At 59.4% G+C, this 24,908-nt stretch overlaps 3 protein-coding genes across 6 annotated transcripts; 1 reads left to right on the plus strand and 2 right to left on the minus strand.

The window, feature by feature from the left end:
• Nucleotides 1-557: 557 nt before the first annotated feature.
• PCBP4 (poly(rC) binding protein 4) lies at nt 558-10,637 on the plus strand. The gene is made up of 13 exons (XM_045807258.2): nt 558-672; nt 6,740-6,880; nt 7,025-7,048; nt 7,157-7,189; nt 7,417-7,533; nt 7,772-7,903; nt 8,067-8,195; nt 8,444-8,518; nt 8,682-8,726; nt 8,803-8,866; nt 8,992-9,044; nt 9,133-9,302; nt 9,749-10,637. The coding sequence occupies exons 2-13, from the start codon at nt 6,800-6,802 to the stop codon at nt 10,035-10,037; spliced, it is 1,212 nt and encodes a 403-aa protein (XP_045663214.1). The 5' UTR covers nt 558-672; nt 6,740-6,799; the 3' UTR covers nt 10,038-10,637.
• Nucleotides 10,638-11,218: 581 nt separating this feature from the next.
• GPR62 (G protein-coupled receptor 62) lies at nt 11,219-12,437 on the minus strand. Its single transcript, XM_045807262.2, has one exon. It carries the CDS (start codon nt 12,426-12,428, stop codon nt 11,337-11,339), a length of 1,092 nt encoding a protein of 363 aa, XP_045663218.1. The 5' UTR covers nt 12,429-12,437; the 3' UTR covers nt 11,219-11,336.
• Nucleotides 12,438-18,202: 5,765 nt separating this feature from the next.
• PARP3 (poly(ADP-ribose) polymerase family member 3) lies at nt 18,203-24,790 on the minus strand. Of its 4 annotated transcripts, none has more exons than XM_045807251.2 (11): nt 24,630-24,790; nt 23,794-23,980; nt 23,020-23,145; nt 22,602-22,790; nt 22,260-22,392; nt 21,941-22,167; nt 21,537-21,683; nt 21,244-21,420; nt 20,819-20,996; nt 19,213-19,368; nt 18,203-18,768 (listed from the first exon to the last, which is right to left on the minus strand). In XM_045807251.2, the coding sequence occupies exons 2-11, from the start codon at nt 23,974-23,976 to the stop codon at nt 18,599-18,601; spliced, it is 1,686 nt and encodes a 561-aa protein (XP_045663207.2). In that variant the 5' UTR covers nt 23,977-23,980; nt 24,630-24,790; the 3' UTR covers nt 18,203-18,598. The 4 variants fall into 4 exon arrangements, with proteins under 4 accessions (XP_045663207.2, XP_045663206.2, XP_045663209.2 ...); XM_045807250.2 differs by having other exon boundaries at nt 23,794-23,983; nt 24,630-24,789; XM_045807253.2 differs by having other exon boundaries at nt 21,244-21,330; nt 23,794-23,983; nt 24,630-24,787.
• Between the last annotated feature and the right edge of the window lie 118 nt (nt 24,791-24,908).

Here is a 24,908-nt window from a genome sequence, read left to right on the forward strand (position 1 = left end):
GAGTCTTGGTGGGCGAGAGCCCCGCGCGGGGATGGATGGCGCAGAAGCGAGGAGAGCCGGGAACAGGGCCGGGCGGAGGGTCGAAGCCCGGGCTCCGAGGGATCCGAGTCGGAGCCGGGCAGCGCGGGGCCTGGCGGCGGGCCCGAGGCCGAGATGGTGGAGCGGGGGGCTCGGCGGAGGCGCCGGGCGGGCTGCCCTCGCGGGCAGAGAGCGCAGGGGCTCGGGGCCCGGCGCGGCGCGGGGGGCCCGCGGCTGGGCGGGCGCTCGCGGCGGGACCCCCCCCCCCCTCCGGCCCCCAGCTCTCGGCGCCGGGACGAGCTGCCGGGGGAGGGTCGCCCCAGCCCTCCCGGAAGCGGCCGCCGCTCGGGGCGCACCGCGGCGCGCGGGGCGGGGCGGCCGGCTGCGGCACTGGGGCGGCTGGGGCGGGCCCGCCGCGCTGTAATCGGATCCGGGGAGGGGGCGGGGAGGGGCCGGGCCGGGCGGGCCGGGGGGTGGGGGGGGGCGCGGAGCCGGGCTCCGGGCCGGCCGGGCTCCGCGCCTGTCAAACCCCTCATTGTTCGCAGCTGATGTCACTCGCAGTTGTGAGCGGCCGCCTCTCCCGGGGACAATGTGGGACTGAGCGGCCCAGCCGCCGCGCCGCCGCCGCCGCCGCCGCAGGACAGCCCCAGCGAGGTAGGGCGCGGGCCGGGCGGGGCACCGCGGGACGCGAAGTTTGGGGGTTCGGCCGGGGGGCGGGGAGCCTGCGCCGGAGTCTACTGGCCGGGGTCCGGGTTTGGGAGACTGGGAGACTGAGAGGAACGCGCTTCCCTGTCCCACGCGGGCCCAGGCCTGCACAGGTGGGGGGCGCTACTCTGCCAAAGGAGCCCCCAGCACCAGGGAGGGCCTTCCTGGACCTGAGACCCCAGATTTGAGGCCCACATCCCACCTGCTGTGTCTGTTCTTTGGACCTGCTCTTCTCTCTACCTCCTGCCTTGGATTCTGGTTCTGCTCCATCTTTATCCCCATCTGCCATTCCCCTGCAGTTCCTGGCTCAGCACACACCCCTTCCCATTCTCTGCAGTCCTTGCTTGCGGGGGGGGGGGGCAGACAGGCACCTCCAGACCAGGGGTGTGTGGAGATGACAGTTGGGGGCTCAGAGTGGTCCCTTATGCTCTGTGGTTCTTCAGCCCCTCAGCTCTGACCTAGCATCTAGCTGGCGTCCTGGGGGGCAGGGGGTGTCTCTGGATACTCACTTCAGCCTGGCCCCCATTCCTGCCTGGCCAGGAGAGGGAGGTGCCCACCTCCTCACTCCCCTATCCCAGGCCCGCCATCTTGAGACCTGTGGCACCCAGTGCTCCGCCCGGCTCCAGCACCCTGGGGAGTGGTCTTCAAGGGGATGCACCCAGGGCCAGCTGCATTCCCTCCTCCCAGAATGTGGGCTCTTGGTCCCCACCAAGCCCACAATGTTTACCTTCATGCTGGACCAACAGGGCATGTGTCCCTAGGGGCCCTCCTTCTCCTACAAAGAGCTCTTAGACCCCAGGGACTCTCCAGGAGCTTAAACCTTAGCTCCAGCCCCCACTCCTTCCTGAGGTTACCCTCATAGCTTCAGGGCCAGCACCTGGAACCCTATCCTTTTCCCATCTGAAGGTCCCCTACTCCCTCTGGGCCCTGAAGCACCCCCATCCCAGCCCCCACCCCCCAGCCTTCATCAGCATGCAGGCTCAGGCTGCCCAAACACAAGGGGATTGTTCTTCTTGCATGCTCAGGGTGGGGGGCTGGGAGCAGGCGGCCCACACACCCTGGCAGGCCCAGGCCACAGGGAGGCCGGCTTTGCCCCGCCCTGTGTCCCCAGACGGGCTCTGTCCACCCTCCCTACTCCCATCCCTGCCCCCCTGCAGCCTCCATCACCATTGCCCAGTGGCGTTGACCTCTTGAGGAAAGAGCTCTGAGCCGCACAGGTGGACCCCTGGTTCTCCCAGCTCTGCCAGTTGCCGTTCTTGTAGCCTTACAAACAAGCGCCTTCCTCTCTGGGCCTCAGGTTCTGACTTGGTGAAACCCATGCCACTCCCCAGCTCTTCTTCCAGCCTCGCTTCCACATGGGAAAACCCATTCTGGGCCCCTAGGAATCTCAAAGCACAGCGCAAATCCCCCACCCCAGTGACATGCCCTGGGAGCCCCTAGACCCAAAGAAACAGCAGGAGCAGGGGCTGAGGGTGCTGAGGAATGGAAACTGGGAATTCTGTCCGAGCGGGTCCTGGCTCTCCCATGGGGCTGGTCCCCCGGGCCCTGGATCTTCTCACCCCATCCTCACTGCTACTCTGAGACCCTCAGCCCCATCTCTGGTCCCTAATGCCTCCAGGCCCTTCTCCCTTCACTCCGAGTGTGGTCCTGGCTCCTGACCTCCTGCAGGACCTCCTACCCTCCTGGACAGTAGAAAGATAGGCTTGAAAATGCCCGTTTGGGCTCCTTTGAGCTGAGTTGGGGCACAGAGGCCTCAGGGATTATATCTGACTCGGAAGGTTGGGGAGGACTTCACAGAGGAGGTGGCATTTGAGAAGGATTTTGACAGAGAGTGAGGAGGATGGGCGTTTCAAGCTGGGCTCAGCCCGGGCAAAGGCCCAGAGGCTGGAGGTACTAGGCGTGTTTTGCAGCCTGGTGTGTCGGGGGGAAGGGGTGGAGATGAGACAAGAGAAGCTGACAGGGGCAGATCATGAAGGGCCTCGAGTGCCTATCCCTGGTGATCAAGCTTTATTCCCTGGGTACTGGGGAGCCAAAGATGGCTGTGGAGCAGCGGAATGATCCAGTCTCCAGCATGGAAAATGGAAGCTAGAGACCTTTCTCAATTTGAGTGAGGCAGTGAGGGGATGGGTACCAGTCAGCGGGTGGGGCTGTACCAAGAAGTTGTGTCCTTTCTCTTGGATCCCAGTCTGTCCTGGGCCTGCCTCAGTTTCCACGTGAGAACTCTTAAGGGGTTGCCGAATGATGCTTTAAGGAGGCTGTAGCATTTCTGGCACCAGCCAACTTGTCAGAGCTTCCCCTTGCCGCTTAGCACTGAGTCTACAGGGCAGCCTTGGGTCAGGAAGCCAGAGGGTGGAACTCATTGGACCCCATGCTGTTCCCCTGAAGGCCTCTCCTCCCCTGACTCTCCCAAGAGGTGGTATGAGTAGCCATCCTGGGAGGCTGTAAGGCTGAGAGGCTGGGTGCATGGGTCGGAGGATACTTGTGGTATCCTTGTGGAGGCCTGGGTAATCACGAAGGGCGAGCTTACCCAGAGAAGGGAACAGGCAAGGGAGTCAGGATCCCTCAATGCTGATCTCCCCATGCCCAGTGTCCACCTCCTGCCACACCCTGCCTCGTCTGATGTCCTGAGCCATTCCCCAGCATCACTGGGTGTGGCCAGCATGGCTGCTTTGGGATTAGGAGTAGGAGGCTGCTAGGTTGGAGCCTGATGGTGCTGAGGGGGATGTCAGGGGATATGAGGTGGGGGATGAACTTGGAGACTGGCCCCCCCTTCTCCCTAGCCCAGGTGGGTCTATAAGCCCTGGTTGGTCCAGACACTGGCTAGCAGAGCCAAGGGAATCCCCCAAGGGGCGGGCCAGTCCACTTGAGTTGCCTGGCCCCAGGAGCCCTCCCCTCCCCCGGATTGTTCTTGCTCCAGAACAAAGCCAGGGTGGACACTTGATCCCTGCATGTGGGGGGAGCTGGCTAAGCCCCCGGCCCTTTGATTGGGCAGCTGTCATGAGAGAGAGACAGCTGGGGGGGAGGGGCAGGAAGGGGCAGCCGCCATCGCTTACACAGCTGTCACCCCCCCCGCCCCCTCCAGCCTGAGTGGCAGGAAGCCAGGGACAGAAGGAGTGGGCACTGGGTCTGGGGAGGGGGCCTGGGGAGCAGAAGGGAACACCCGAGGTCAGAGGCAGAGGCCTGGTCTGAGCTTGATATATTCTGCCAGGGAGCCCTGCTGACCAGAGGGGGCTGGGCACCCCCAGAGGTGAGCTGGAGGTCAGTGTGGCATGACAGTGTGGCTGCCGTGTGGGTGGCCCAGCGGGGACCCAGGGCCCATCAGCAAATGATTCCCTGAGAACTCTGGTGAGGGTAGAAGGGGAGCCAGCATGCCTAATAGGGCTGCTTGCTCTTAGGGCCCCTAGGAGAATAATTTGGGGGATCTGTGTCAGGAACTCCTATTCTCTCCTAAAAACAGGAAAGATCTTGAGGGTCCCTCAGAACAGGAAGGACACAGAGAGACTAGCACCAGCACCGCCCCCCTCCCAGTCCCACACGAACACATACAGCACAGGTGGGTAAACTGAGGTTCAGGTCAGGTGAAGGCCTGGCCAAGGTCATGCATGGAATTTGGGGCAGGGGGCTCTGCTGCAGACCCAGGTATCTTTTTCATGGCAGGAACTCTAGTTTTTGTCACATTCTAGCCCCTTTGCCCTTTTTTCCTCAAGCCTTATGATCCCAAAGGTGATATGGCCGTGGTATGGGGACAGTGTCAGATCTCCCAGTGGTTACCACTCCAGAGGAGTCCCTGAGCCTCAGAACATTCTGGAGCTTAAGACTGTGGCTTCGGACAAGTTGTCAGTCCTTTCCAAACATGACCCACATATACGAGCCAGGCAGGGGTCTCAGGAACTACTAAAGCCTGCTCCCCACCTTTGAAGAACCTCCCTCCAGGAAGAGGACTGACAGACCCAGCCGGGACAGCCAGAAAGAGGAAGCAGATGGGGCCTGTGATAGAGAGCCCCATGCTAGCAGGTAGGACCATGCTGGTCCCACCATTCCCCACCTCTCTATGACCTTGGGCAGGTTATAGACCCTCTGTTGGCATCAGGTTCCCTTCTGCTTGGTGAATTCATCTGTTCAGCTAGCCATTATGTTCTGAACACCTTCTCCAGTCTGGCTCTGGCCTGAGCTCTGGGGACACAAGGAGAAGGTGGCCGCCTTGGCTCCTGCTCTAAGGGGCTCCCGAGCTTGGCTGTCCAGGGAGACAGAAACTAAGCACGTCATCGCAAGTGCTTTGCTGGAGGAAGTGCGCGCAGCTGGGGGAATGTTAGCAAGGGCAGCCAGCGTGAGGCTGGCCAGGATGCTCAGAGAGCACAGTCCCTGGATCCACTGTTGACCTCTGACCGCTGGAGAGCCTATGGCAGAACTCAGGCAGAGGGAGGAGCAGGTGCTGGGGAGACGAGTTACCGAGGGCTTGAGGGGACAGCGTTGTCACCCAACGGTACAGACAAAGGAACAGGCCTCATGCCATAGAGTGGCTCCTTGGGCTCCCTGAGAAAGCCAGGCTGGGAGCACCCCCTTCCTACTCCATGCCCAAGCTCTGGGGGTTCCAAAGAGGGGACTGGACAGTGCTTCACGCCCTTGACCTTCATTTCGGGATAGGGCAGGGGGCTGAGGAAGAAGGTGTCCAGAGGTCTCCAGAGTGCTCTAGGCAGACACACGCATCCTTGGCTCCCACACCCTCCTGGGCAGAAGGAATTTGCTGGATTAGGTCTTGGCCTTGGCTGAGCTGTGGCACCAGTTGGTTCCACGCCATTTTCCTCCTTGGGTTCTGGTCCCCCAGTTAGCTCCCCATCAAAGCTGAGCCTTGGTGGGAGACAGCCGCTGGAAGGCTGGAGGAGAGGGATTTCCAAGCAGGATTAAGGTTCAGGATTAAGTTGGGGCATGAAAAGGGGTCGGGTAGGGAGGGCTGGCGGCTGGGCTAATCCCAGAAGCTAATCTCTGGCTCCTCCTTCCTCTGTCAGTTTCCGGCCTTGACATTTCCCAGCCCCCAAACCCCTTTCTTACCCATCGCCCAGTCCCTCGGGGAAGCATTCTCTCCATTTTATAGGTGAGGAAATTGAGACCTGGAGCCCAGTGACTTGTTTCTGGTACATTAGAAAGGGTTCCAGGAGGGGAATGTGGCCCCTTCTTACCTCCGCAGGCACAGGAGAGCAGCGCACAAGACAGCAGCGCCGTGCAGACTGCTGGTCTCCTGACACCACTCCCCTCGCCCCACATGCCGAATGAGCCCTGCTCCGAGCTGTCTGCGGGGAGCCTCTGCTTTAGGGACCTCTGGACGTGGGGCTCCCAGCCCATGTGCCCCCATCCCCGCAAGGCTTTGCCAGGCAGGAGGAAGGCTGGGGCAAGAAAACCCTCCTAGAACCTTGCTATTTTCACTTCTACCCTCCTTTCAAGGCCTCCCCATGGCTCCCCATGGCTGCCCCAGCCTCCGCTCCGGCTGCAGCCCCACACTCTTGTCAGCAGGGTGGGGGAGGCTCTGGTCCCTGGATGCAAGTGCTTCTTATTGGAAGTAACTTTTCAACCTTAACCACGTTTTCAAGGCCCAATCCCTAGGGGTCCACTCTTCCAAGAGGTCCGAGAGGAGGCTCCCCCCTCTGGACTCCCATAGGCCTCCTGGTTAATTCTTTCTTCTAATGTACACGGGAAGGGGACAGATGCCCATGGAGGCTGGCTGCCTACCACACACGTGCTCAGCTCATTGGAATTCTCCTAACTCTTTGGGGGTAGGACTTGGTAGTTTCTTCTTACGGATGGGGAAGTGGAGGCTCGGATGGGCTCAATGAGCCGTCCAGGGTTACACAGCAGTAACACACAAGGGTACCGGCCAGCGCGACACTTGAAACTGGGGGTCTACGCTGTCTCTCTTCTGTGGGAATTTGGTCAGTCTGACTCTGAGGTCCCCACGTAAGGGCAGGGGGACCCAAAAGAGATGCGAGCTGCTCTCTAACCCCTCTTCCGCTGCCCCCACCAGAGCCGCCAGGCACCGTGGACGCACTCCTAGGCCGCTGCGGCCCCAGCCCCGCTTGACAGGATGAGCGGCTCAGACGCGGGGCTGGGGGAGGAGCCGGAGCTCAGCATCACCCTCACACTGCGGATGCTGATGCATGGGAAGGTGAGTGGGTACGGCCCATGGGCAGGTGTGGCCGGCCAGGAGCGTGAGCTCCTGTGTCCTGTCTCTGCTAGGTCGCCTGTCCTGGTGGAGGGGCCGGGCCTGGGGCCTTGGTCCCCCCTGACTCCACTCTTGTCTTGTTTGCAGGAGGTTGGCAGCATAATTGGGAAGGTAGGTGCCCAGTTCTGTTCTCTGTGGACCTCAACCTGAGGCCTCAGGCCAGGTCAGAAGGTAGTGACCGCTCAGGCTAAGAGCCATTCCATATTTTTTCTTCTGCAGAAAGGAGAGACTGTAAAGCGAATCCGGGAGCAGGTGAGGATGGAGTTTGGGAGAGCTGCCCAGGGCATCTGGCTTGGAGGGGAGGGGAGATCCCTGCCCCCCCTTTTCCCTGAACCCCACCATTTGGGATGACCAATGAGTGCCCTTGGATGGTAGCTGTTTCCAGCGGTGGGCTGGGGCTTGGTGGGAGGGCAGCACACAGGTTCCTGGCAAGGAAGTGGAGAAGGAGCCCCACTGCCCGGCCTTGTCTGTCCCCGCAGAGCAGTGCCCGGATCACCATCTCTGAGGGCTCCTGCCCCGAGCGCATCACCACCATCACCGGGTCTACAGCCGCCGTCTTCCATGCGGTCTCCATGATCGCCTTCAAGCTGGATGAGGTCCATGGCTGGCTGGGCTGGGAGGCGGGGGGTGGTTCCCCGGGCCAGGGGAGCAGGGCTCTGACTCCACACAGTGCCTGTAGGTGGCAGGGAAGGCCAAGCCAAGGGTGGGCAGGGTTCTTTCATTAGGGTAGGACCTGGGGAGGGATTCTCTCCTTTAAACCCCAGCAGGAAGGTGCTCCCGGGGGTGGGGGAGCAGTAGGAGCATGCACAGCCAAACCACAGTCTTCCTGCCCAGGACCTTTGCGCCGCTCCTGCAAATGGTGGAAATGTCTCCAGGCCTCCGGTGACCCTGCGCCTAGTCATCCCTGCAAGCCAGTGTGGCTCACTGATCGGGAAGGCTGGCACCAAGATCAAGGAGATCCGGGAGGTGAGGAGGAGGAGGGGGATGCTACCCTCAGGGAGTCCTGCCCTTCACTTTAGAGAGGGGACCTGAGCTTATGGCTTCCTGTCCCCCGGGGAGCTCGGAGCCTGGGCAGCCCTAGTCTGGATTATGAGGGCAGCCAGAAGTGGTCCCTGTTCTCTGCTTGCAGACCACGGGGGCCCAGGTGCAGGTGGCAGGAGACCTGCTGCCCAACTCTACAGAGCGTGCTGTCACCGTGTCCGGGGTGCCTGATGCCATCATCCTGTGTGTGCGCCAGATCTGCGCTGTTATCCTGGAGGTGCTACCCTGGTGCAGGGAGAGGGGACAGGGGATGGGCCCTGGGCCTGCCTTATCAGGCCCCCAGATCCTATGCGTGTGGCACCAGGTGGAGGCAGGGCAGGGCTGCAGGGATGGACTGAGAGCTCCAGGATGTCGGGATGCATTTACCTGGGCGCCGTAGGGAGGGCCTTGGGAATACAGGGCCCTTGGGGAGATCCGGGGGGCCTGGACGGGCCTGATCGAGCCTCCCCCATTTGTGCCTTCCAGTCCCCACCCAAAGGAGCTACTATCCCATATCATCCGAGCCTCTCCTTAGGTACCGTCCTTCTCTCTGCCAACCAGGTGAGGGGGAACAGTGGGAGGGGTGGGAAGCATTCCGGAGAAGGGGGATTGAGATGGGGGAGGGATGGAAGAAGGACTTGGGGGCTGGCAGGGGGGAGGAGCAACTGGCCAAATTGCTCTGACTTGTCACAGTAATCCCCTTTCCCCCACTTTGTCCCCACAGGGCTTTTCCGTCCAGGGTCAGTATGGGGCTGTGACCCCCGCTGAGGTGAGTGACCGTAGCCCCAGGGACCCCTTCCGAAACCAGGCCTCCTCTGACTTCTGACCCCTCTTCTTTGGCATAGGTTACGAAGCTCCAGCAGCTTTCGGGCCACGCGGTCCCCTTCGCCTCCCCCAGCATGGTGCCAGGTGAGTGGCCCTGCAGGAGGAGGCAGGGGCGACACCCCCGGGGCCAGGCAGCACCCCCTGGAATGTAAATGGGGAGGCAGGGAAGGCCCAGAACCACGTCCAATCCCTCTTCTCCTCCCTCCCAGGACTGGATCCCGGCGCGCAGACCAGCTCACAGGAGTTCTTGGTTCCCAATGACGTGAGCAGAGGATGGGGTGGTTTGAGGGTGGATCGGGGGCTTCTGGGGTCTGGGCCCGGCCCAGGGTTGAATTCTACTCTCCCCACAGCTGATTGGCTGCGTGATTGGGCGCCAGGGCAGCAAGATCAGTGAGATCCGGCAGATGTCAGGGGCACATATCAAGATCGGGAACCAAGCGGAAGGTGCTGGCGAGAGGCACGTGACCATCACTGGTTCCCCTGTCTCCATCGCCCTGGCCCAGTACCTCATCACTGCCTGGTGAGTGTGGGGTGGGGGTGGCCCAGGTCACGAGGCTTACGTGTCTGTGAAAGGCACACTTGGGGTGGGAAGAGCCGATCTCCCTTCTCTGTCTCTGTCTGGGTGCGTCCTCTGCCTCCCCGAACCCTGCCTTACCCACTCCATGTGGCCCCATCTTCCCCTCTACATCCATCCCTCGTGTCCTCTTTTCCCTTATCCCATCCCCCTCTCTTTCGCCTGGGTTTCGGCCTCCCTGTATCTCCCCTCACCGAGTACCATACCTGCTTATCCTTTCTTCCCTGTTTATCCCCACTCTTCTGCCATCCCATCCTCTCGCCAATATCCACCCCATATGTCATTATTCTTGATTCCTCTGTCTTTCTTCTAACCCCCCCCATATTTACCTTCACTGCTCCTCTCTTACCCCCCACTGTTCCCTTCATCTTCCCTCATATCCCTCTCTCCAGTCTAGAAACGGCCAAGTCTACCTCTGGGGGGACGCCCGGCTCGGCCCCCACAGACCTGCCTGCCCCCTTCTCGCCGCCCCTGACGGCCCTGCCCACAGCTCCCCCAGGCCTGCTGGGCACACCCTATGCCATCTCCCTCTCCAACTTCATCGGCCTCAAGCCTGTGCCCTTCTTGGCTCTACCACCTGCCTCCCCAGGGCCGCCGCCGGGCTTGGCGGCCTACACTGCCAAGATGGCAGCAGCCAATGGGAGCAAGAAAGCTGAGCGGCAGAAATTCTCCCCCTACTGAGGCCGGCTGAGGCACTGGCGCAGGGGCAGGCAGGACCACCGGTAGGGGGCTGCCTCTGCACCCTTCCTGCCCAAGGAGACTCCGCCCTGGGGTCCCAAATGCCACTAATGCCCAGACGCATGGATGCACCCCCCACCCAGCCTGGGTCTGTGGGAGTTCCTCCTCTCAGAGTGGGAGCAGTTTCTGGCCCAGGGTCTGGGAGCCACAGCTGCCCCAGGGTAGGGGGCTCCACCCCCTCTAGCTCTATGCTTGGATGCAGGGAGCATCCTTAGTGCCCCCACTTCAGAGGGTCACTCATGCACTCCCCATCCCTTAGGGCTTCCCAGCCGACTGCCCCCCTGTGGGGATCAGGGAGGAGGGCTGGGGGGTGGCTGGGGGCCATGCTTCTCTCCCCACCTCCCCGCAGATTCCTGCTGCTTCCACTGATACCCTTTTGACTGGAATGGACTGGCTGGGCTTGGCAGAGGGCAACTCAAAGAGGGGACCCTGCTGGGCAGCTGGGGGAGTGGCATGGAGGCAGGGGCCGAATTCTCAGCAGCAGACACTCTGTACAGTTTTTTCAATCCCTGTTTTTGAATAAATATTCTCAGAGACCAGGAAGCTGTGAAATATTGTGGGTGTTGGCAAAACCTCCAGAGAGTGGGTGTGGCCGAGGCCCCGGAGGACCCCATCTGTGACTCCACCAGTCCCCATTGGGTCTTGGCCCCTTCCACATGCCAGTTCTGGGGCTTTGGGGTCCTTTGGGGTCATGTTGTCCAACCTCCTGCCTCTGGCACCGCACTGATCCAGTTGCTTTCTGGGCATTTTAGAAGCTGGCAGAGGAGTTCCTGTAGCTTTGTCCCACCTCTTCTCCGTGCAGATGTCAGGGAAGTCCTTCTGAGTGTCTCTCCACTGGTTCCTCCTGCTGTGGCTGTTACCTATACCTTGCCCTGCTTGGTCCATCCCTTTGGCTGTAAGCCCTTAGGGCCCTCTTCTTGGTGATCCGGCCCACCTCCTCTCCTTCTTTGGCCTGGAGACTATCCATGAATGTCCAAACCACCTAAGCTGAGATGGTCCAGGATACAGATGGGAAAACGGGCCTAGGGAAGGGTAGGTCTGTATACAAGACTGCAGGGTAGGGCCCAGAACCCAGGATTCCTAGCTCCCAGAAGCCTATTAGGCTGCAGGCCCCCTTTCTCCTGTTCCAGAGCCAGAGATGCAGGCAGGGCACCTGCCCGGAACTGTGTAGGAGGCTGGATGGGCTCCTGATACCACCATCCTTCCTCCAGTCTCATCTCAGCTTGGGAGACAGATCTCCTCTCAGGTGGCCCCTGGCATACTGAAGCTCTCCCTTCTTGGCAAATCTGGGGCTTGTTCTGGTGCCTCAGAAGGGCCTAGGGCAGGGCTCTCTGAACGTCCCTGGAGGTGCTGCAGAAGTGCCGGCAGGTGCCAGGCCCGCGGAGCACAGGCCCTCGGGGGCCGGGGCAGCGCCTTGCGGGCGAGGCGACCCAGTGCCCGGCGCACGGGGCGCTGCAGCAGGCCATACAGGAAGGGGTGAGCCGCGAAGGCCGAGTAGGCCACCCAGGTGACCGGCGCCTCGGCCACTGCAGCCTGCGCGGCGGGCGCCAGGCAAGCACAGCCGTAGGGCAGCCAGCAGGCTGCGAACTGGCCCACGGCCAGCGCTGGGGCCAGGGCCGCTTTGCCCCCGGGCAGGCGAGGCCGGAGGGGCGGCAAGATGGAGAGGCGGCTATCCAGAGAGTCGGAGCGCGGCCGGGAGCCGCGCGCGGGCCGCGGGGGCCGCAGGGCGGCGCGGCGAGCCACGAGGAAGATGCCGCTGTAGGCGCCGAGCAGCAGGAGGGCGGGCAGAGCGAAGGCCAGCAGCGCCCAGAGCGGCCGGAAGGGCCCGAGGCCGCCGGCCAGGACCGAGCAGCGCGCCGGGGCCGGGGGCGGCGCTGGCGGCGGCCCGAGCAGGGAGAGCGCGCCCAGCAGCCCCGCGGCGGCCCACACGGCCGTGAGCACCAGGCCGGGCGGAGGCCGCGCGCCGGGCCGCAGCGGGTGCACGATGAGGCGGTAGCGCGCCAGGCCGAGCGCGGCCACCCCGAGCGTGCAGGCGGGCAGCAGCGCCGCCGAGAGGAAGCGCGCGGCGCGGCACGGTGCGGGGCCCAGGCGCACGCGGCCGAGGCCCGGCGGCGGCGCGGCCAGCAGGCCCAGCGGCATGATGGAGGCGGCCGCCAGCAGGTCCACGACGCACAGGTGCCCCAGATAGAGCGCGTCGCGCAGTCCCGGCGTGCGCAGCACCACGACCAGCAGCGCGCCGTTGCCCAGCAGGGCTGCGGCCTCCACGACGGCTGCCAGGATCAACCCCACCGAGCCCGCGACTTCGGAGGTGTTCAGCCCTGTGGCGTTGGCCATTGGAGCGCTCAGGCTTCACCCTGTGCGGGGCTGCGGAGAGCGAAACGGGGCATCTCCCCTCCCCCCTTCCCATCACCTGTCCCTTGCTCCTCAGGCCCTTCGCCGCAGAGGCTGCCCCGGCGGCGCTGCCATCCTCTCACAGGGGCTGAGCGGCCGGCCCCATGGAGAGGTAGGTGCAAGGCTGGGACTTCGGCTCTCTCCTCTGCCCCTGGCAACTCAGCCTCTGCTGGAGATGGTACTGGCTGACACTCTGATGTTGCCCTTTAGAGACACACAGAGCTGGCAAGGGAGGAGCAGGGCCTGGCACCAGCCCCCTGGGTCCTAGCAGCTGCCAGCTGCGGGCTGGAGGCTGTGCTGTGGAAGTGCTGGGGGTGTCTCTGGAGGGGGGCCCGGAGCAGGCACAGGCTGGAGTCTGGACTGAGGACACCGGAATGTGGGCTTTGGAGTCAGCCGAACCCGGCTCTGCCTTTCCCTGGGGTGGGACGTAGCCCCCCACATGCTCTCCCCTCTCATCACCATCAGTGGGGGGTCATCAGATCATTCAGCCTTAGTCTTGAGGGGAAACTGAGGTACCAGAGGGACAAGAGCTGGAGCAGGGAGGGCTCCAGGAGGGCTAGTTCTCTCAGACGAGGCTAGATCTTGGCACATAGTAGGCTCTCAACTGGGCATAGCTTGGCTCAGAATAGGGGCTTCATGATAATGTGTAGAATTAATGAGAGGAGGCCTTGGGGAAGCTGCTGCTTTTGTTTTGTTTTGTTAAAGATTTTATTGATTTATTTGAGAGAGAGAGATTGAACACGAGCGGGGGTGGGGGACAGAGGCAGATGGAGAAGCAGACTCCCCGTTGAGCAGGGAGCCCCACGTGACTTGGGGCTCCAAGCCAGGACCCTGGTATCATGGCCTGAGCCAAAGGCAGATGCTTAACTGACTAAGACACCCAGGCACCCCACTGTTTTTGCTTTAATTGGAGTATAGTTGACATACAATATTACAGATAACTTCAGGTGGACAACATAGTGATTCGACAGTTCTGTGTGTTATGAAATGCTCACCACGCTAAGTGTAGTTACCATCTCAACTGCTGTTTTTTTTTTTAATGTCTTGCCGAATACTATTTATTTATTTGTTTATTTATTTAAAGTGGGCTCTGTACCAAACATGGGGCTTGAACTCACAATCCCGAGGACAAGAGTCACATGGTCCACCTACTGAACCAGCCAGGCGCCACTCAACTGGTGTTTTTTGTTTGTTTGTTTGTTTTTGCTGTTAGCAAACAAGTCCCCTTCTGCTAGGAGCACCTTGAGTTTTCTTTAGGAAACCACCCGTCCCCAGCTCTCGGGGCTTATGGTTTGGGTGAGCAAGGTCCTCACCCTCCGTTTTCCTGATAAGGCACAAAACCCAGTCCTGCCAGTCAGCGTATGGCATCCTCCACACCCAACGTGGCCGGCTCGGGGAAAGCCATGTGCCCCCAGGTGAAGTCGCCCAGTCCCCTATCAAAACCCCACCTATACCCTGATGGCTTGACTTGTATCTGAAGCTGCTTCTTCTCCTCAGCCTCTCCAGCATCTCCCCTAATATTTTCACTCTTGGACGCCTTAAATGTCCTATGTCCAAAACAGAACCATGACTCTTGAGCCCTCCCCAATGTGCTCCTGGCAGAGTCTTCCCCAGCTCAGTAAACTCCATCTCAGAAGTTTTTACAGATGCCTCCCTTCCCCCAGGCCCCGCATCCAACCCATCAATATCTGTGAATCCAGCCATTTCTCACCACCACCACTCCCATGGTCCCAGCCTCCACCACCTCACACCTGCACCATCGTCCCAACTGGTCTCCTGGCTTCTGCTCCTGCACCTTGTGCTGGTCATTTGCCTGTTTGTCCCCAGATCCATTCCCCAGTCTTCCCCAGTGCTCCACCTTCCAGGGAGCTGTACTTCCCAGGCTCCTTTGCCAGTTGGTTTTTGGGTATATTCAGGTAATAGAAGCTAGCACTGGAAGCCTGGAGGGTGGAAGCCCAGGTATTTTCCCTGTCATGCTCAGCCTGGGGCTCTGGGTCTACCTCTGTGGAGGACAGCCTCTCTCTCCTTCAGGCAGCCCCCTCTGTGGTTGGGTGCCTGCAGGGAGACCCTGGCCTCTACATACCGTTTCCTTCCATTATCCCTTCGGCCCAAGGGTGGTAGCAGCTTCCTGCTGTTGCTAGTCTTTGGATTGTCTCACCATCCCCTTTGATAGTTCAGTTTCTCTCCTCTATCACATTCGCCTTGTCTGGAATCCCGAGGGTGATTTCAGCTTTGCTGACTGTTCTTTAAACATTTATTTTATTTAAATTCAATTAGTTAACATATAGTATATTATTAGTTTTAGAGGTAGAGTTCAATGATTCATCAGTTGTATATAACACCCAGTGCTCATTACATCACGTGCCCATCCCCCAGTTAGCCCATCCCCCACCCACCTCCCCGCTGCCTGGATCTTGACTGACACACCCTCCAGTCCACTCTACACAGCAGCCGAAGTGGATCCTTCTAAAAACAAATCCGATCATGTCATGACCCTGCTGTCGTCCCTCTAAGAGCTTCCCATCATCAGTTAGACTTTCAGCTCCTCGGTGCCCAGCTGGCCTTCTCTCCGCCTCTCTGACCTCACACTCCTTGCTCACCATACTGCCAGCCATAGCAGTCATCTTGCTGGTCCTCCAACCCGTCAGACTGGTTTCCACTTCAGGATCTTCCCCTGTGTTGTTTCCTCTGTCAGAACACACTTCCCTCAGATCTGTCCAGGACTTGGTCCCTCACCCAATTCAGCTCCTTGAGAGAGGCCCTTGGTGACCAGCTTTCCTAAAATCCCCCCACCTTCCCATCACTAAGTCTTTACCCTGCCTTATTTTTCTTCCTGGCACTTTTCCTACTCGGTAAATTTCAGAGCTCTGCACGTACTTGTCTACAGCCTGTTGTCCTAGCCTGTGAGCTCCACGAGAGTCGGGATTTCGTCTTTGTCTGGGCCCCTAGAACTCGCCGCAGGCACATGATCAGCATTGTACGGAGCCAGGTGGTAGCCACCAGGGCATGAGCCTCACCAGATTTGACTCATTTCCTGCTGGAATTTGAAGGGCCTGGTCCAATTCTCTATTATGCAGATGAGAAAACTGGTACCCAGAGAGGTAAGGAACGTGTCCCAGGTCACACAGCCGAGCTGTATCTGGAGCCCGGGTCACCGGGGCTTGTCTACACAGGCACTCCTTTCTGTGCTTGGCTGCAACTTAAACGTGGGCCTTTGCCTCTAGGAGGTGAGGCTGGATTTTTGAGGTCTTGGTTCAGAATAAGGGGAAGTCCAATGCCTTCCTTTTTCCTCTTCTCTCTGCCCAGCTGCGTCTGCGGGCCTGGGCCAGTACCTCGAGCCACCTGAGCCTGGGGAGGGCTCAGCGGGGCCAACTGGAAATAGCAAATGAGAAAAGTAGACTGGGGGAAGGTGATAGGGAAGGGTGGGGACGATGGTGGGGTGCAGAGTACAAGCTCCCTCCCAAATAGTCCAACTAAATTGAAAATGGAGGGATAATGGAACACTTTGTAGTTTGTGTTTTGGGTTTTTGTTTTGTTGTGTTGTGTTTTGTTCTAATCTGCACAAAGAAATGCAGGAAGGCTAAACCAGAAACGACAGCAAGTGTGTGGGAATGGAATGAAAGTCTAGAGAAGGACACTCTTCTGAGCACACGTTTCTGTCCAAAAGATTGGACTTTCTGGAACTATGTCAATGTTCTATGTATTGAAAAAACCAATCAATGAAGATGAGGAGAAGTTAATTATAAACAGAAACAAATGAACCTCCCTATACTTCAAATGTATAACAACCATAGTGAAGAGAAATAAATAGCTCATCCAAGTAATGTTTGAACCTGAGCCCAACTGCTCCTTTGACCATTGACCCTCAGCCTTAAAGATAAGTCTGGAAAAAGATTCCGTACAACTTGAGCTCAACTTACAAAGTTGAGTTCTCACAATGGTGTGGGTGTAGCAATTCTGAAACTCCTTTTGTGTGGGATTAAGAAGTAGTAACTATAGGGGCGCCTGGGTGGTTCAGTCGTTAAGCGTCTGCCTTTGGCTAAGGGCCTGATCCCAGGGTCCTGGGATCGAGCCCCACATCAGGCTCCCTGCTCTGCTGTAGCCTGCTTCCTCTCCCACTCCCCTGCTTGTGTTCCCTCTCTCACTGGCTGTCTCTCTTTCTGTCAAATAAATAAATCAAATCTTAAAAAAAAAAAAGAAGTAAATATATTAAGGTTGATGGAAACCAAAGTTCTTCCCGTAAGAGAAAGGAGGCATTTTAATTATACATTTGGGGGAGAATGGAAGAACCCTGTGGTGTTGGATAGGAATTGGAGAAATAGACATGGATAGATGTGTTCATTTATTTACATATACATATTTCCTGGCTCTCTTTGCTACAAGGACTTAAAACCAATGACCCCCAGTACCAAGGAGCATACCTACTGCCCCAATCTTGGATGTTAAATACCATTTCCTGCTCTAGGGAACCAGGGCTCCTTGGAGAAATGGCTGATTCCAGGTTTGCACGAGATGAACCTGGAACATCTTGTGATGCCAGAAAGTAAGGAAGTGCTCGAAAAATGATGTAGATCTGGAAGTCAGCTCAAAAGACCGTCCCCTGGCAGAATCCAGGACATTTTGAAGATCAGAGTAATCACAGTAATGGATTATAACCTATTGCATAAGAATCCACAAGTCCATACAGATAAAAGAAAGAAAGGTGACTAGTGATGAATAAATATAAAAGAAATGAGGGAATTAGGTAGCTATCGTTCGCAACCATCTTAGCAAAAATTGATTTAAGTCGTCAATTTCAGGTGAAAATCATCAATGGATAGTAAAGCTAGCGGGCGAAAGTCCAGGAAGGATGGGACGCTTACACCTCAAAATATTTCCCCGTGATTTACTGATTCATTACAAACAAGAAAAGTGGTGACTTTCGGGTGGAGACACCTGGTGGACGCCTCAAGAGATGGAAATTAACATCACCCAGCATGGGACATGTCCCTGTGGATATAACGCTTCGAGGACACATCCCGTAGGTCACACTGCTGTCCAAACTGCACTGCCCAAAACTGATCATGACAAAACATCGGACAAACTCACATCTTGAGATATTCTGTACAACTGGCCTGTCTCCTTCCGTATCGAGAATGTCAAAGTTATGAAGGGAAAAGAAGGGACAAGGAATGGTTCCCGGCTGAAGGACGCACACGAGGCATGACAATTAAATGCGATGTGTGACCCGGACTGGACCCAGACCTGCTCTCTAGCACCCGCACCCCCATTTGGGGACAGGGTTGCCTGGGAGGGGGTGGCTGGCGTGCCTGTCATGATTGTAGAGCCGTACCCCTTGGCTATGTGCTGAACTTGTTAATATCGGTCACATATAAGATACGGAGACGTGAGGAATGCTTGCTTTGCCGGGCCGCGTCTGGGCTAAAAGGCAGAATCACCAGGTGGGTCCCCAAATACCCAATAGTTCTGAATTGGCGAGAGTCCCCTCAATGACCAGGAGGCCAGGTGCTGCAGACAGGGATGTAGATCGACGTGTGTGTGTGTGTGTGTGTGTGTGTGTGTGTGTGTATGTGTGTGTGTGTGTGTATCCCACATCAACCTCGGGAGTGCTCGCTCCCTAGAGCGGGGCTGGGGCTGCCGTGCGGTGCGGTGGGTCCCCGACCAGAGAGAAGGAGGTCCCCGCCTAGTCAGGTACAGCACGACAAGCAGAGCGCAGGGAGGGAGCGGATACAATCTTTAATAGACTTGCTATCATATGCTTGAAGTTCAGCCTCGCCTGGCGCTCACACCTCTCGGACAGAGCGTCTCGGTCAGGGTGGACAGCCCGGAGAGATGTGGGATTCCACCCACCCTTAGCCTGTGCTCTTCTAACTTGAACGGGCTGCTGTATCTGTGCCCAGGAATCACGGCGGTCCATCACGCCCATCCCCTTAAGAGGTGAGACTCCGGGGCCCTGGCAGTGCCAGGGCTGGCAGGGATTGGAGGGAGGCGGGATCACTGTCTGTGACACAAGAGGGAGATTTGGGGGCACCAGAGGTGGGCGGGAAGGGCGGGAAGGTTAAGACTGATGGTCTAGCCGCCAGCAGGCCCCGGGGCAGGGGTAGGCAGACAGCTCAGAGGTGAACCTCCAGCAGGTAGCGCAGGCGACACTGGCTCTCCTGGTAGATGAGATACTCGCTCTGGGAGAACTGGGAGCTGCTGAACTCCTCACAGAGCACAGGCCGGCCCTGGGGCACCGCCACTCGCTGGCCATCCAGCTCCAGCTCAGTGTCCTGGGTTGGATCTGCAGGACACAGCAAGGGCCATGGGTGACTCAAGGGTCACTGATCCTTGGCTTTACCAGTAAGTTCTGCCCCCTGTGCTCTCCACTTCTGCCGCGGGGAACACCTGCTCATTCCCATCTTGCAATCTACAAACCACCGCACAGGCTGGGCCTTCTGCCTGGAACATCCGCTCCGTTTCTCTGCCTGGAAATGCTTAGCTTTTAATGCTCAGTCATTGACACCTTTGCTTTGAAGCCCTCCTGGATGCCCAGGAGCGATATGTTGAACGAGCAAACCAGCAAACATTCGTTGAAGGACAAAATGAATGACTAGTAAGGAAGGCTGCTTCTTTCCTTCCCTCCCCACAGCCCTGTCCCTGCCCACGTCCTCCCTGAAATCGTCCTGGTCCCCTAGCTCAGCCCCAGGCCTTTATCCTCAGGCCTGTTCAGCTTTGTGGGACTCACCAGGCTCTGTGTGGCCTCGGGCAATGACACTGTCGAAGCCAGGGGGTGGCTGCTTCAAGCTGGGCTCGTCGATGGTGATGTGGTGCTCTCTGCCCAGTGCCACCTCGCCCAGGAACATGTAGCCAATTTGGTGGGCTCCGCAGGACATGCCAGTAACTGGGGGACCCAGGGAAGCTCAGCGTGGGCAGCTTGGCCCTCTTACCTGACTCCCTGGCCCCTGCTCTGTGGCATTATTATCTCCTCTGGCTTTGTTGACCCAGCCCAGAAAAGTGCCCACTCTTCCTGCATCCTTAAAAACACCCCCTTGGGGTGCCTGGGTGGCTCAGTCAGTTAAGCGACTGCCTTTGGCTCAGGTCACTGTCTCAGGGTCCTGGGATTGAGCCCCGCATTGGGCTCCCTGCTTGGCGGGGAGCCTGCTTCTCCCTCTCCCTCTGCTGCTCCCCCTACTTGTGCTCTCTCACTCTCTCTCTGTCAAATAAATAAAATCTTAAAACAAAACAAAACAGAACACCCCTTTGTCTTGGCTGTGCTCCTTCCCAACCCCTCCTCCATTCCTCGGATCCCGGAGAACAGGCTTCTGCAGCCCCTGCCCCCCACACCAAGGTCAGCAATGGGCTCCCAGTGACCAAATTCAGGGTAGACGCCTTTTCTCTCTGGCCTGCTCTGCTCATTTTGCCACTGGCATCCTCCACCCCCTACCCTGGGACCCCCCCCTTACACTGGCTCTCCTGAGGCCACCCTCTACTCCTTCTTCGGCTCCTCTGCCTTCCTGGTGGACCCCTTGGCCTCGGGCGACCTCAGATATCCTAGAACATCAGCCCCATCCAGCCTTGCTCTCTTGGCTTGGTGGGTGGTGGGGGTCTCCAATGATGGGCTGGCTGAGGAGCCAATCTGGGGAGGTCTCCTCAGTGAGGACACCTCTGGACAGAAACTTGGGGGTCATCAGAGATACCTCTGACCCTGTCACACAGGCTGCCCATCCCACCTCCCATACATCCCTCTCACGGATTCTCTTCTCCCACCTCCACTGCCTGGGCTGGGTGCCCATCATATCTGGCCTGGATGAGAGCATGGCTTCCCTGTGCCTCTGGCCTCAGCTGTCCTCCCATGGCTGCAGCCACAGAGATGCTGCTGGATACAGTCTGGTTAGGGTCCCCATCACTCTCTGGATAAACCCCCTTGATGCTCCGGGCCCCAGCCTCCCACCCAGACCGGGCATTTGCTCAGATCTTTATCATCAGGCTGTGCGCAGAGGTCCTGACCCGCTGCAGGCTCCCAGGCTTTGTGCCACCTTCCAGCTTCTTCACCTCCAAGCCTCCTCTTTCACCACCCCTCCTCCCCCCCACCTCTGGCTGGCATGCTCATTGTATCCGCATCACCTTCTCCAGGAAGGGAAGCTGCGTGGGGCTTCTGACCTGTCCCTGACCACCGGTGCTTCCTCTGAGCCCTCCCACCCCCCAGTCCCCAGGATGCCCCGTCGGGCACTCGGGTCAGTAGCGACTCAAGGATTCCTCTCCTGGATCCGCCACGAGGTGGGCAGGCGCTAGGCCCAGTCCCCCCTTGTGTCCCATGCCGGCCCCGGGCTCGGCCCCGCGGGGTTCCTCACCATAGCCAGCTGACTTGCTGTTCTCCGAGGCGAAGTAGATGCCCTTGCCAACGCGGCCGCCGGAATGCGGCATGATGCGGAGCCCGCTGGTAAGGATGGCGGCCACCACCGCCACGTTGGTGCCGTGCCACAGCAGCCTCCGATTGCCCAGCTTGGAGTGGGCCTGGAACCTGTCTCCCTGGGGGGAAGGATGGGGGAACGGGGAGGGTAGCCAAGCTCAGGGGCTTCTCCCTGCTGTTCAGAGGGTGCGACCAAGGCCAAAGGCCCCTCTGGCCAGGCACACACACTCAGGCACACGTGCACGGGACCTGGGCCTGGGGGAAGCCGATGAGTCGCTAAACTGACTCGCTGATGGGCCATAAGCCAAGGTCATCTCCGTAAGGGACAGGTAATGAGGGGGATGGGTTGGGGGGACTCTCCCTCACCTCCCCTTCCCGGTTCACTCTCCAAACATGCTGAAGAGCCGGGCACCGGTAGCTGTTGCCAGTCTGCTCTAGGTAGGTACGGATCACCTGCAGGAAAAGCAGAAGCTGGGTGCCGAGGCGGAGAGATGTGTGGACAAGCCCCACTGCCGCCTGCAGTCCCAGAGCTCTCCTCAGGCCCTAGGGACACAGGGAGAGAAGGCCAAGGGCAGGCGATGCCTCTGCACACCAGGAGGGCCGATGGGCGAGGGACAGTGCCCACTGTCGGCCTGGCCCCTCTGTGGGACTCAGCGCACCTTGTACTCGGCTGCCTCTGGGTCCAGCAGCTGGAGCTGGCACTTAAGGAGCTGGTAGTCCCGGTCCAGTGGGTGTGGCGCCTCCTCCACCTTCTCCTCCTCGGGGGACGCCTGCAGGGTCTGGGCCAGCTCGATGTCTGCCAGCACCTAAAGTGATGGGCACGGGCAGCTTGTCTGTCCGCTCGACTCCCAGCCTCCTCCGTCCCGCACGACTGGGACCATGGCCACCCACCTGTCTGTCCGCCCGTGCACCCCCACCCCAGCCATCTGCCTGGCCTTCCCCTCCCCGTCCTTCCGGCTACCCATTCTGTCCACCTCTCTGGGCCTTCATGGCCACATGTCCCCCGTCTCCCTTGCCCCGTCTGTCCGTCTGCCCCATTGCCTGCCCCCCTGCTGAACGTCACCAGCAGCATGTCCTTCTTGGCCTGCAGAAGCTCAGGGGAGTTGATGGGCGGGGGCCGGTTGCGGCCGAAGTTGTGCGGAATGACGGTGTAGAAGCGGGAGGACAGCTCCTCCAGGCTGAGGCCGCCATCCGCGGGGGCTCTCAGCACCACCTCCAGGGCCTCCAAAGCCTCGAAGCCCCGTGCAATCTGCTGCTTGCTCAGCTTCCCTAGGGGCATCTTCTTCACATCTGGGGGGCAGGCGGGGAGAGTGGGGGAGACTCAGCCCTCAGCCCTGCCCCCCCGGGGCCCCTGCCCCCTTGCCTGGCCCCTCTCCCCTCACCCAGGTTCATGAGGGTCATGGCATTCTTGAACATGTCCTTGCTGAAGATGTTGGTGATGAGCTTCTGTGTGGCTGTGTCTAGGGAGCAGGGCCGCACGCGCTGCACCTTGGTCCTCACTGGGCCTCCGTCCACCTAGGGGTAGAGGGCTCGGATGGGCGGGAGCAGCTGGGCACAGCCAGAGCAGAGCCTGGCATTAGACAAAGATTGGCCAGATTGAAGCCAGAGAGGGGAGGTCTGAGACTGAGGCCACATAGCTGGGTAGTGGCAGAAGCCAAGTGGCTGGGTCTCTCCTTCCAGTCCCCTTCTCATCCCAGGCCCCACCACCCTCCTGGCCACGTCACCTGCACCACAGCTTCCTGGGCCTCTTCGCCTCCCTGCACTTCGATGAGCGTGTACTTGCCCGGGTGGGCCACAAAGTGGTCCCGCTCCACCCAGCTGTTCTTGGTCTTGTCCCGAAATTTCTTCTCAAAGTCCTTCTTTGCATCCTCCAGTAACTTGAAGTAGCTGAGCTTTGACTGGCCCACCTCTCCCTGCAACCAACAGCCTTCAGGGGTGTGCCTGCCACCGGCCCGCTGTCAGCATTTGCTGGCCTCTGCTCTGCCAGGCCCCGCGCCAAGAGCCCCTGGGCAGTCAGAGGTGGAGACGAGGTGCAGTCGGCAGCCGGGTAAGCTGGGGGGACCCTGGGGAGCAGGGCGCATGTGTCGAGCAGGGAGAGGTGGGGAGGAGGTGGGTACAGGGTGGGAAGGTGGTGGCACTTACCACACGGCCCCAGCGGTTCCAGCAGGCGAAGCGGTCACCCTCTTCCAGCAGCTGGATGATGTAGAATTTGTTGTTGTTGCTTCCGATGTTGGTCTGGTTCAGGGTGCAGGCGTAGTCTTCATGCACCTAGGCCCAGAGGGGGCGTGGGGAGGGCAGGCCCGCTTGGGCTGCCCTTGGGTAGGACAGGGTACCCGTCCGCACATGGACAGGGGTCTGATGGGGACAGGAGTCAGGCTGCACTGGGGGCATCAGAGGAGGCTCTGTCAGGGGAGGCTTGAGGAGGTCATGGTTCTGCCGTGGGGGGACACAATCTGAGGAGATGTGACTAAACTCAGGCAGTTGGGGGGAAGTTCTGGAAGGACATGGCTGTGCCCTCTGTCAGGGAATCAGAGGGAGACACTGGTTCTGCCCTATGTCTCACAGGGACACAACCCTGCCATGCAAGGGATCTCAGGGGGATATGGCCCTGTGCGGCTGCTTTAGGGGATATACGTGAGCCCTGGGGAGACTGAAGGGGTCGAAGTCCTGCCTTAAATGTGGCAGGGGGAGGCCTGAGAAGCTCAGGGGCTTGCCCTGGGGTTTGAAGAGCAGACATGACCTGCCTGGATCTGATGGGTTATAAGACCTGACCTTTGGGGTCTTGGGGGACATAGCTTACTTGGGACCCTGAGCTACCTGGCCAGAGCCAAGCCACAGTGAGGAGGGGAGCAGGTCTGAGTGCATTTGTACGTAGGAAGGAGTACGCTCCAAGTCTGGGTAGGGACTACAGCTTACCTGGGTCCCAGGGGTGTGGCTGAGCGGGCATGCTGGGTCCACTCGGACTATGTGCTTCTCTGTGGGTGCAGCTCTGAGGGCCTCGGCAGTGGAGCGGAAGCTGTCCTCTTCCTCTGCCCCCTGCCGCCCCTTCTTTTTTGCAGGGCCCTCACGTTGCACCTGGGGCTTGCGCTTTGGAGCCATGGCTCTTCTGGGGCACAGAGGGGGCCCTCAGTCTTCAGAGCCTCTGTAACCCACCTGACTGGCACAGCACCAACTTGCCCCACTCTGGGTTTGCCCTTTGGTGACACCCTCACCCCACTGCCTCCCTCTGCCTCTATTTCCTCATTACCTAACCCAGACCAAAACCAGCTCTCTGCACCAGTCCTCTCTCCCTTTCCCCATTCACAGGGGCCAGGCCAGGACCCTGTCCAATCTGCCCTTGGGGCAAGGAAGAATGGTTCCCTATCCTCTCTAGCTATCCAGTGTCCTGATGAGGCAGGGAAAGTGAAAAGACACTCTCTTTCTGCTTTGGGCTCCTCCTCCCTCTGGGTACTGCCTGCTCCTCCCCTGTCTCAGCTGACTCGGATGGACCTGGCATGGTTGCTGGGCTGAGTCACCCCAACTATGGAGGAGAGTGGGCAGCAGCTCCCAAGGGCCACACTCCTGGGGCTAGATCTGTCCCTCTAGAACTTAGGACCCAGCGGCCCAGAAACCCTTCCCAAGGGGTTCAAATTTCTGGGGTGCCAGTCAGGGTCTGAGACCAGTGGCCTTGAACTGCCAGAGGGCAAGCGCCAGTCACACCCGGTCCTGCCCTGCCCTGCATAGGGCTGTGGGCAGGGCCATAGGGCACTCACCTAAGAGAAGCAGGGACCTGGGAGAGATGGCAGCCACGGGTCTAGTATCAGGACCCCCACAGCAGTTCCAGCTCTAGGACCTTCTCTAGAAACCCTCTGTAACTTTAGGCGTGACTTGGGGAGTGATTTCCCTACAAATGCCAGAGATGGGAGCAGGGGCGGCGCGGGATGGGGGTGTGGTTTTCCAGCTATCTGGTCACCAGTCAAGTGAGTCAGAGGCTGGACAGGCGGAGGCCAACGGCCTGTCCCATGGACCGGAGGACACTTGATCGAGATACA

The sequence above is a fragment of the Ursus americanus genome, chromosome 14 (assembly GCF_024610735.1).
Source record: "Ursus americanus isolate L20-20 chromosome 14, mUrsAme1.1.p, whole genome shotgun sequence".
Taxonomy (NCBI): domain Eukaryota; kingdom Metazoa; phylum Chordata; class Mammalia; order Carnivora; family Ursidae; genus Ursus; species Ursus americanus.

What these genes read in the sequence shown, in the direction of transcription:
- PARP3 (XM_045807251.2), bottom strand. Translation starts at nt 23,976, where the DNA reads ATGGCTCCAAAGCGCAAGCCCCAGGTGCAACGTGAGGGCCCTGCAAAA. An exon ending in CCAAGAAGGACATGCTGCTG is followed by an intron (nt 21,684 to 21,940) that starts GTGACGTTCAGC and finishes CCATCACTTTAG; the next exon opens with GTGCTGGCAGACATCGAGCT. An exon ending in GAGTGAACCGGGAAGGGGAG is followed by an intron (nt 20,997 to 21,243) that starts GTGAGGGAGAGT and finishes CCTTCCCCCCAG; the next exon opens with GGAGACAGGTTCCAGGCCCA.
- GPR62 (XM_045807262.2), bottom strand. Translation starts at nt 12,428, where the DNA reads ATGGCCAACGCCACAGGGCTGAACACCTCCGAAGTCGCGGGCTCGGTG.
- PCBP4 (XM_045807258.2), top strand. Translation starts at nt 6,800, where the DNA reads ATGAGCGGCTCAGACGCGGGGCTGGGGGAGGAGCCGGAGCTCAGCATC. An exon ending in GGATGCTGATGCATGGGAAG is followed by an intron (nt 6,881 to 7,024) that starts GTGAGTGGGTAC and finishes TCTTGTTTGCAG; the next exon opens with GAGGTTGGCAGCATAATTGG. An exon ending in TCTGCGCTGTTATCCTGGAG is followed by an intron (nt 8,196 to 8,443) that starts GTGCTACCCTGG and finishes TGTGCCTTCCAG; the next exon opens with TCCCCACCCAAAGGAGCTAC.